Below are 10,000 nucleotides of genomic sequence, written 5' to 3' on the forward strand. Positions count from 1 at the left end.
ATCATTGGCGAGGCGGCCAACGGCCCGCTGACCCCGACTGCGGACACTATCCTCAACAGCCGCGGCATTGTCATTGTGCCAGACCTCTACCTCAACGCTGGCGGTGTCGTCGTCTCCTACTTTGAGTGGTGCGTGCCATCACCCCCTATCACAGCACACACACACACACGCACGCACGCACACACGCACACACACACACACACACACACACTGAGCCTGGAGTAGCCGCCACACTTGTTGCTCTCGGTGTGGTAGATGCTACTGCTTGCTCCTCCTCTTCCTCCAGCTGCTTGTCCCTCTCCCTTCTCATGTCATTCCCCTTGTGCGTGTTTAGGCTGAAGAACCTGTCCAACGTGCGCTTTGGTCGCCTGAACCGCCGCTTCGACGAGAGCCGCGGGCAGAAGATTGTCGACATCCTCAAGCAGTGCGTACCCGTGCCACCATCTGGCTGCCACACTGTTGTGTTTCGCTTTCCACAACCTCCCATCCATCCGCACCTTTCCCTTTACTCACCACACCCTTATTCTATGCATCGTGTGCTCTCTATGTGCGTGTGTGTGTGTGTGTGTGCGGGCGTGCTTGTGTGTGTGTGTGTGTGTGTGTGTGTGTGTGTGTGTGTGTGTGCGTGTGTGTGTGTGTGTGTGTGTGTGCCTGACAGGACTGGTGTGCAGATTACGGCTGAGGAGGAGAACCGCATTGTGCGCGGTGCATCTGAGCGTGATCTGGCCGAGTCTGGCCTCGAGGACACCATGAGCGACAGCCTTGTCCAGGTGGGTATCTCCACACTGCTGCTGTTGTTGTTGTTGTTGTTGTTGTTGTTGTTGTTGTTGTTGTTGTTGTTGTTGTTGTTGTTGTTGTTGTTGTTGTTGTTGTTGTTGTTGTTGTTGTTGTTGCACTTTCCTGCTGCCACACGCTCACCATCCACTCCCCCCCCCCCTCACTTCACCCCGCACTCCACCTCCCGTCGCTTGGCCAACAGATTCTGCGGCAGCAGGCTGAGCTTGAGAAGGAGACGAAGACCAACGTGTCTCTTCGCGTCGCGGCGTTTGTGCTTGCCATCAACAAGGTTGCCAACGTCCGCTACAAGCGCGGTCTCGTCAACCCCGCCTCCTCCGCCATCTAAACACGCGGGAGAATTGCCTACAGGCACGCGCACGTGCATGACTGCGTGCGTGTGTTCGCAGCGTGTGTGCTTCAAGGTGTGGCCAGGTTGTGTGCCTAATGCTGACTGCTCGCGTGCATGATGATGTTGTGCTCGCTTTCTCTTCTCTCTTTTGTCTCGTGCATTTCTTCTGATTGTCCACTACTACTCTCCCGTTTGTTTGCCTTGTGCTTTGTAGTATTCCTGCCCGCCCTTTGTTTCCCTCTGCCCCTGTTCCCTTTGCAGTTTTGTTTCATGTGTATGCCAACACGTGCGGGTGCACACGCGTGTGCGTGCTGGTTTGCATATTGAAATGTGTAATAGATGACTTGCCAGTCACACGATCACACGATGGATGGAAGGGGAAGCTGGATAGCAGAACACAAACTAATGGGGGTGGTGGTATGGATGGGAGTCTTTGTGTTTGGGCTCAGAAGTGGATGGACGACTGCAGCACCTCGCGGGTCCTGACGAAAAGGTCAAGAGCAAGAACCAGGTGATGAGTTCAGTGTGATGCGAGTGCGCGCGCGAGAGACAGAGAGGGGACGAGAGAGCAGACGCGCATACGCACGCGCGCGCGCGCGCGCACACACACACACACACACACACACACACACACACACACACACACACACACACACACACACACACACACACACACACACACACACACACACACACACACACACACACACGAAAGCCACCTTTGCGAGAGTTCTGGGAGAATGTGGGGCGGGACGAGGAACGTGGAGAGGTTGAAGAGGTCAAGGAAGACCTTGTAGTCATCGCTGGTTGTCTCCTTCAAGTAGTGGTAGCCGCTCGAGCCGCCCGTGCCCATGCGCGTGCCAAGCATCCGCTGCACCATCGCAAGATGGTTGACTGATGGTATAGTGGTCGTGGCGGTGGCGCGTGTGCGAGTGTGTTTTGTGTGCGTGTGTGTGTGTGTGCGTGTGTGCGTGTGTGTGTGCATGTGTTTAGTGTGTGTGTGCATGTGTGTGTGTGCATGTGTGTGTGTCTACGATGACAACCACAACCACATCAGCGACAACGTCGACATCCACAACAGCGACAACCACAATGGCAATACAAAGGACACCATGTCTGAACCACCACGTCTCAACTCTCACTTCGCCACTGGAGCATGTGCTTGTCGACGTCCATGAGCAGAGAGAGCATCTTGAAGGGGAGGTGCATGCGTGGCTGGTCCCTGCAGGCAACGGCAACAAAAATCAATTGCCAGCGCAGCAGTCATGATGACAGACGTGTGAGCGCAACACACGCACACACACACACACACACACACACACACACACACACACACACACACACACACACACACACATACATACATACACTAAACACATACACACACACACACAAGCTCAGGTCACTTCAAGCATACGCACGCACAACAACGCACGCACTCGCACTCGCACATACGCATGCACACAAACAACAACACACACAACCACAACCGCGCGCGGCGTGTGCACCTGTAGAACATGATGAGGAGAGCGCCCTGCATCGCGCGGTGGGAGAGGCGGACATTTCCTCCCTTTTGCCGCTTTTCGTACAGCTTGTCGTCAAACATGGACTGGAACTTGCGGTGCTCCTCCTGTGGACCATCCCGTGACCGCCAAACGCGAAGCGGTGGAGGTGGGCAGTGAGACGCAGAGCAGACGGGCGGAGAGGCAAAGAAGATTTGGGGGCGAGACGAAAGCAAATGTGTGCGCTGGTACACAAATCCCACACATGTACACCCAAACACGTATCCACTCACAAACAAGCAATACAAACACATACACATACATGCAAACAACCACACACAAGTACAACATCAGGACACGTACGTTGACCGAGTCAATCTGCTTCTGCCTGTGCGTCTCTGGCAGTTTCTCTGCCTCGGCCAGCCGCCGTTTCGTGTCCGCAGCGACATTCGCCTTGAGCCGCTCCCAGAAGTTGAACGTCTCATCGTCGAGCCCGGGTGTCCGCTCAAGCCACCGCTGTCGGTGGTGGTGGTGGAGTGGTGGGTTTGAGTGACCATGAAGGAGGTGTTTCAGGTGAGCACGGCAAATGCCGCGGTGAGAACCCGCCAACAACGGGCTCGCCTGCATGGAGAACAACAAGGAACCCTCCCCAACCCCACCACCACCACCACCACCACCATCGCCTCCACCACCCTTACCATCGCCTCCACCACCATCGTGATCCCCCCCCCCATGGCCGCTTGCCTCGAGAAGAACGAAGAGGGAGTCCTCCTGCTCGGACTTCTCAACCAGTTTAAGCTCCTCGGGGTTCAACGCATCCCTGGTGTGCACACACACGCACACACACACACACGCGCGCGCGCGCAAGGAATCATTGGCGGGGTGGCGGCAGTGGCGACAATGTGTCAGTGACACACACACGCGCATATACACGTACCCACATACGCGCACGCACATACACGCACACACACACTGACTTGTATCCTTTGCGCTGGTACGTGCGACGGCGGTGGGGAAGCATGCCAAGCTTGTTTTCAAGCAGACGGAACTGACGGCGATAATGGAGTGATGTGGATGAGTGCAGAGTGGATGGCGCAGAGAGGAGTGATGGATACAGGCAAGACGTGTGATGTGGGGTGCTTGTGACAACAGGAAAAACAAGGAACTTGTGGTTGCAGGTCAAAGCCCGGCTCAAGCGCAAGTCACACACACGCACGCACGCACACACACACGCACGCACGCACACACACGCACGCACGCACGCACACACACACACACACACACACACACCTGCACGCTTTGGAAGCCCGACGCAGGCGCAAGCAAATTGCTGCAGGGTGGGGCGACGCATTGCAGACACACATTCACACACACACACACACACATTCACACACACACACACACACATTCACACATTCACACATTCACACACACACAAGCTGTGAGATTTGGGGGGGCCGAAAAGGAAGCAAACGAGCAAAGATGAAGAGTGACATGTGTTGCGATGCAAAGCACGCGCTGCTGACCGGAACTTGAGGAAGTCCAACGGGGTCATCGTCTCGATGATGGCCATTTGCTGCACCAACAGCTGTTATTCCGCATGCACGTGTTGTGTGAGGTGCCGCTGTGGTGGTTGCACCGGACGCGCATTCGGTCCTGAACAGTTCATACACGCCCGCACTCAACTACATACACTCCCACATTCGCAAGACCGTCCATAAGCGCAAACACCCACTCGTTACATGCACTCGCACAAACTGACTCACACACGCACCTTGAGAATCTCGTTGATGCGGTCCAGACGAGCCACAACCTTGAGCATGAGCTGTTCCTCCAAGTACTGCAATATCGAGTGGAAGCAAGCCACACACAGAAACGTCAGCATGTGACACACACGTGCGCGTGCATGATGGCAGTGCAGAGCTGTTGATATGATACGCTGTGCTACTTGTGATCATGCAGCACAAAGCGTTCACCTCGGCAGAGAAGAGACTGCGCACATCGTCCAGCTCAAAGAGGATCTGCTTGAACCACAGCTCGTACGCTGTCACATCGTATCAAACACACGCACACGCACGCATACACCGTTGAGTCAGCATGCAAGGTACAGCGCGGCCCCCCCCCCAAAAAAAAATGGTGGCTGAGCCAACCACAACCCCTACCGCCGGCCAACTTTTGCGACAAGCACACACGCACGCACACACACACACACACACACACATGCACACGCACCCACGTGCTCACTTTGGTGGATGGTGATGAAGAGCATCTCGTCGTGTGCGGTCTCGCCGAAGACGCGCTCGCTCTCCAGCTTCTGGCACTTGAGCAGTTTGTCCAGCTGCAGGTAGCTGCCGTAGGAGAGGGCGCCATGATCGCTTGGCCGCACAATGCCGGTGGCTGAGGCAACGTCCGCCAAGGACGACACGGGTGGAGACGCCACACGCGCCGTCGTCGTCGTCGTCAGCGGCGTGTCCTCCTTGGCCTTCTTCGCGGCTTGCTCCATGATGCAGGGGGTTGTTGATGCGTGCGGCAGTGGCTGGTGCGCGGTTGTTCTCTTGCTCGTCGTATGGGATGAGGCAATCGACTACACTTTATGCTGTTGTGTACAGACATCCACGATGAACTTGATTGTCGCTGTCGCGGTTGTGGTGTGCTTGGTGTTGTCGCACCGTGTGGCGGGTGCTGTTGCTGGTGCTGGTGGTGATGACGGTGAGAACCAGGCCATCACAAGCTATGCGGTGGACCACGCACTTGGCTCGGGCCCATTCTCCCCAAGGTGAGCGTCTTGGGGGTTTTGGTCGGTGAATGGCTTCAGGGGGAAAGGGAACGTAACAGGAACAACTCGATGTGCTGTGGCATGATACAATCACACGACAATTGCCAGCAGTGTGGTGTGTGTGTGTGTGTGTGTGTGTGTGTGTGTGTGTGTGTGTGTGTGTGTGTGTGTGTGTGTGTGTGTGTGTGTGTGTGTGTGTGTGTGTGAGTGATGTGATGTGATGTGAATTGCATGCCTCACGCACATGCATGTGCGTGGCTTGTATCTCGTCGTGTAACGTGTCTGCCAACGATAGGGGAACCATCCAAGTGAAGTCACAGACGAAAGGTGTCCTCGAGCAAACCGTGACACCGGACTTTGCAGAGCGCCTCTTTGTACGTTATGAACATGGAATCACACCCGGGGGGAGGAGGAGGAGGGGAAGGATGCCGTGGCTGCGCGACTGTGAAGGTTCGCTTCTTTCTGTTCCCTGCGTCACATTACGCTGTTGTCGCGCTTTTGCATCCTATGGTGCAGGTGGCGGCAACAGAGGGTCAGATGTACCGCGTGCGCGTGCGATCTCAGGTGGACAGCAGCGGCGCAGAGGTGGTGGCAGAAGGATTCTTGCCCGCGTGCAACCTCTACGCTTCCGGTTTCATGGACAGCATGATCCTGCACGTCAACGACAACGGTGTGTGTAGGGGGGGGGTGTGTGTGTGTGTGTGTGTGTGTGTGTGTGTGTGTGTGTGTGTTTGTGCGTGGTTGTGTGTGTGTGCATGTGTATGTGCATGTGTATGTGTGTGTGCATGTGTGTGTGCATGTGTATGTACATGTGTGTGTCTGTCTGTCTGTCTGTCTGTCTGTCTGCCTGTACCCTTCCGCTAACCGGCCAACGGTGCTTTGTTTTGTGGCAGGCGCTGTCTATGCCGTGTCGGAGTCAACGTCCAGCGAGTGCCCCGCAACACTCAAGCAGGTGTGTCTGTGTGCCTTTGTGTCTGTGTCTGTGTGTCTGTGTGTGTCTGTGTCTGTGTGCGTGTGTGTGTATGTGTCTGTGTGTGTCTGTGTATTCAACCCATTTCCTTCCGTTCCCCTTTGCTTACACCTCCCCCCCCCCCCAACACACCACGTCCACTGTCAGGCGTCCCTCAAGCCACGCACAACCGTCACGTTTGTCCGTCCCAACACTGGCCCATCGTGAGTGCATGTTCTACCTCTGTGTGTGTGTGTGTGTGTGTGTGTGTGTGTGTGTGTGTGTGTGTGTGTGTGTGTGTGTGTGTGTGTGTGTGTGTGTGTGTGTGTATGTGTGTGTCCGTGTCCGTGTCCGTTCCCGTGTCCGTGTGTTCATCGCCACTTCCACTCATTCACAACCCCGCGGCTCCTCTCCTTTTTTTCTCATCACCGCCGCCACCGCCGCCACCACCACACCCTGCAGCCCCAACATGGCCGAGTTCGTTGAGAAGGTCAAGGAGAAAGAAGCCAAGGAGAAGGAGCCCGAACAGAAGTCCTTCTGGGACAGAATGGTGCGTATATGCTGGCATCTGTTTGTGCTTTTTTCTCCTTGTCTGCCTCCATCTGTCTGTCTGCCTTCCTTGCTGTCACGCTGCTCTTTCCTTGGTCGTCCTAACCTCTCCCACCACCACCACCATCATCATCACTATCACCATCACCATCACCACCACCATCATCACTATCATTATCATCATCACCACCACCATTCTCGCCACGATGCTATCATCGCCAGTGGGTGTACATTGTGCCGCTCGTCGTTGTGCAGATCATCAGTGCGTATATGCAATCCGGCAAGAAGGGCGAAGGCGCCAAGTAAACGGAAGCACTCGCGACTGTGGCCGCGATGTTGATGTTGGTGGTGTTGATGGTGTTGTTGATGGTGGTGTTGATGGTGTTGTTGATGGTGTAGCTTGTGATTGTTTGATGGTGTTGATGGTGGTTGCAGACCTGTTGTTGCGAGATGTGATGTTGACGACGTTGGTGTCTCTGCACTCGGCACACCGACCAGCTGGTGACACACACACACACACACACACGCACACGCACACACATACACACACACAAATATGCATGCTTTGTGTCGCATCATACCGTGTGGTGGTCTTTGTGTTCTAACTCTCGCTGCGCTTGTGGTGTAGTCATGTCACATTGTCGCCTGAACCGTGTTTGGCGGTCATAAACAGTTCAGCGCACGCACACACACACACACACACACACACACACACACACACACACACACCTGGAGCGGGTCCTTTATGGGAGATGGTGGGATATGCTTACACAAATGCGACGGGTGCAGCACAGCACACACACACACACACACATACACACACACACATACGCAACTGGATCGCTCGCGTGTCGCATGCACGCCATGTCACAACAACACATGCACACACACACACACACAAACGCACACGCACACATGCACATGCACACACAGCACACACAACGCAGTACACAAACGCACACACACAGGATACAAACAAGCCATCAGTGCCTGGTGCCGACTGCGGCCTTGTCCTTCTGCAAGTTGTGTTTGCGTCTGTTCTTCAGTGCCTTATCGAGCTTGCCCGACTTCTTCAGCTTCTCAAACTTGCTCAGCAGCTCCAGCTTCTTCTGGTCGGCTGTTGGCGTGACGGCGTGGTCGTGGCGGGTGAGATTAATGGCGTGAACACATGGCAGCATGCACGTGTACACGCGTCAACACGATTGCACCATGGACCAAGTCTTCTCACCACGACCACACGCACACACACATCACACACACACATCACACACACACACATCACACACACACATCACACACACACACACACACATCACACACACACATCACACATCATAGGCACGCACATTTCTTGAGGAAGTATTTGCCCTTTGAGTCCTTGACCATCTTGTTGCGCTTCACCTTTGCCTCTCGCTGCCGCGCCTTCTGCTCACGCGCTTTCTCCTGCGCACCCGACACGCGCATGAAGGTAGGTGTGGAGGAGAGGTGGGGGTGGGTTAGGTGAACTATGTGTTGCTTTCGGGAGGGATGAACATGACAGAGCATGGGAGGGCATGGGAGGGCGTGGCGTGGTTCTGCGTGGGTGCACCTGTTCCTTCATGCTCTGTAGCAACCGCTGCAACTCCTGCTTGCGCTCTGCGTTCTTGACCTTCTTCAACCCTGCACCACGCATGGAGGATGGAGAAATGAACATGATGTGTGATGTGAGAAGTGTGCAAACAATAGGCATGCACGAGCAGGATATGTGCAGGTGTTCCAGCAAAGAACGTCCACGTGCACATGTCAACGACACAGGCGTCAACGAAACGCAGCGCACGTTTCTGGATCTGCTTCATCTCGGCCTTGCGCTTTTCATCCAGGAACCCGTATGCCTGTTGGAACTGCTGCTCGTCCAGCGTGCCGCACTTGCTGTCAAAGCGGGGATCCCTGTCATGGCAGCGTGTGCATGTGCATGTGTGTGTGTGTGTGTGTGTTTGTGTGTGTGTGTGTTGCAATTGAGAAGATGAGAGGCCCACTCGCTCTGCACGTCCAACACACACACACACACACACATACACACACACGCATACACACACGCATACATATATGCACACACATGCACACACACACATGCACACACACACGCACTCACATGCACACACATGCACACACACGCACTCACACTCTCACCTCGCTTTGCGCGGGGCAGCGATCACCCTGCGCACCGCAGGCGGTCTCTTCTTGGACGACATGCTCACGGGCGCAGACATGGCGATGGGTGGATCCACACGGAGCGAGAGATGGGGTTAGGGGGGAAGAACGATCCTTCAAAGGTGGGAGGTGGTTGGAGCAAAGTGCGCGTTGAAACCCACGTGTGTATTGGCTGTTGTGTGTGTGTGTGTGTGTGTGTGTGAATGGATTGCGCGTTTTTCTTCTTCTTCTTCTTGTTCAAGTCTTCTCCAACAACGACGACGAACGACTGCCTCTTTGCTGACTTGCTCTGTTTGCCTCACTCACCTACACACACTCACACGCATACACGCGCTCTCTCCCTCGGTCTTGCCTGCTGCTGCTGCTGCTTCCCACCCACACATTATTGGCGGCATGTCGGACGACCTTGCGCTGCCCAAAGGTGAGTTGAGTCGCGTGCACCTTTGCTCGCTGGTCGCACCACAGGCACATTTGCATCCACACTTGCACGCACGCGCTCACCGTCCTTCATTCGCGAGCTCACGCGTGTGGGTGCTCTCTTGCGCACAGCGGCATTGGACAAGCTGATCAAGCAGCATCTTGGATCTGTTCGCGCCAGCTCCGATCTAAAGACTGCCATCTCAGCTTGCTGCACAGGTGCGCGCGTTGTGTAAATGTGTGTGTTTGTGTGTCTGTGTCTGTGTATGTATGTGTGTCTGTCTGTCTGTGTGTGTTTGTGTGTCTGTGTCTGTGTATGTATGTGTGTCTGTCTGTCTGTCTGCCTGTCTGTCTATCTGCTTGCCTGTTCATGGCTCTCGCTGTCTTGTGTTGTCCATCTGTCTGTCTACCTGCCTCTTGTGTACGGTTGCTGAGCTCTCACGCCACTGGGCCGTGCCGCCATCCTCGCTCGCCCTCTGCCTTCAGAGATG

General features: G+C 55.1%; 5 protein-coding genes across 5 annotated transcripts in view; 3 read left to right on the plus strand and 2 right to left on the minus strand.

Moving 5' to 3' along the window:
• The window catches only part of PTSG_06449 (glutamate dehydrogenase), a gene marked incomplete at its 5' end in the record, with an annotated part of 4,060 nt that extends 2,557 nt beyond the window's left edge, over positions 1-1,503 (plus strand). Inside the window, 4 exons of the mRNA XM_004991772.1 lie at positions 13-128; positions 335-424; positions 659-770; positions 980-1,503. Coding sequence (XP_004991829.1) covers positions 13-128; positions 335-424; positions 659-770; positions 980-1,123 — 462 coding nt within the window. The 3' untranslated portion in view covers positions 1,124-1,503. The remainder of the gene's footprint in view (positions 1-12; positions 129-334; positions 425-658; positions 771-979) is intronic.
• Positions 1,504-1,571: 68 nt separating this feature from the next.
• Positions 1,572-5,131, minus strand: PTSG_06450 (tryptophan 2,3-dioxygenase; the record flags this gene model as incomplete). The annotated part of the gene is made up of 12 exons (XM_004991773.1): positions 1,572-1,608; positions 1,846-2,020; positions 2,269-2,348; positions 2,635-2,756; positions 2,992-3,144; positions 3,385-3,448; positions 3,606-3,676; positions 3,919-3,958; positions 4,155-4,216; positions 4,403-4,468; positions 4,605-4,672; positions 4,873-5,131. The coding sequence occupies 12 exons, from the start codon at positions 5,129-5,131 to the stop codon at positions 1,572-1,574; spliced, it is 1,197 nt and encodes a 398-aa protein (XP_004991830.1).
• Positions 5,132-5,246: 115 nt separating this feature from the next.
• Positions 5,247-7,281, plus strand: PTSG_06451 (uncharacterized protein; the record flags this gene model as incomplete). Its single annotated transcript, XM_004991774.1, has 7 exons — positions 5,247-5,404; positions 5,700-5,778; positions 5,921-6,074; positions 6,298-6,356; positions 6,522-6,577; positions 6,816-6,903; positions 7,125-7,281. The coding sequence occupies 7 exons, from the start codon at positions 5,247-5,249 to the stop codon at positions 7,206-7,208; spliced, it is 678 nt and encodes a 225-aa protein (XP_004991831.1). The 3' UTR covers positions 7,209-7,281.
• Positions 7,282-7,658: 377 nt separating this feature from the next.
• On the minus strand, positions 7,659-9,286 carry PTSG_06452 (uncharacterized protein). The gene is made up of 5 exons (XM_004991775.1): positions 9,072-9,286; positions 8,719-8,828; positions 8,491-8,561; positions 8,249-8,345; positions 7,659-8,019 (listed from the first exon to the last, which is right to left on the minus strand). Exons 1-5 carry the CDS (start codon positions 9,149-9,151, stop codon positions 7,886-7,888), a joined length of 492 nt encoding a protein of 163 aa, XP_004991832.1. The 5' UTR covers positions 9,152-9,286; the 3' UTR covers positions 7,659-7,885.
• An 87-nt stretch (positions 9,287-9,373) lies between these two features.
• PTSG_06453 (uncharacterized protein) overlaps positions 9,374-10,000 on the plus strand; it is a 1,931-nt gene continuing 1,304 nt past the window's right edge. Inside the window, exons 1-3 of the mRNA XM_004991776.1 lie at positions 9,374-9,513; positions 9,642-9,728; positions 9,996-10,000. The exon at positions 9,996-10,000 is cut by the window's right edge and continues 90 nt beyond it. Coding sequence (XP_004991833.1) covers positions 9,486-9,513; positions 9,642-9,728; positions 9,996-10,000 — 120 coding nt within the window. The 5' untranslated portion in view covers positions 9,374-9,485. The remainder of the gene's footprint in view (positions 9,514-9,641; positions 9,729-9,995) is intronic.

The sequence above is a fragment of the Salpingoeca rosetta genome (assembly GCF_000188695.1).
Source record: "Salpingoeca rosetta unplaced genomic scaffold supercont1.18, whole genome shotgun sequence".
NCBI lineage: Eukaryota > Choanoflagellata > Craspedida > Salpingoecidae > Salpingoeca > Salpingoeca rosetta.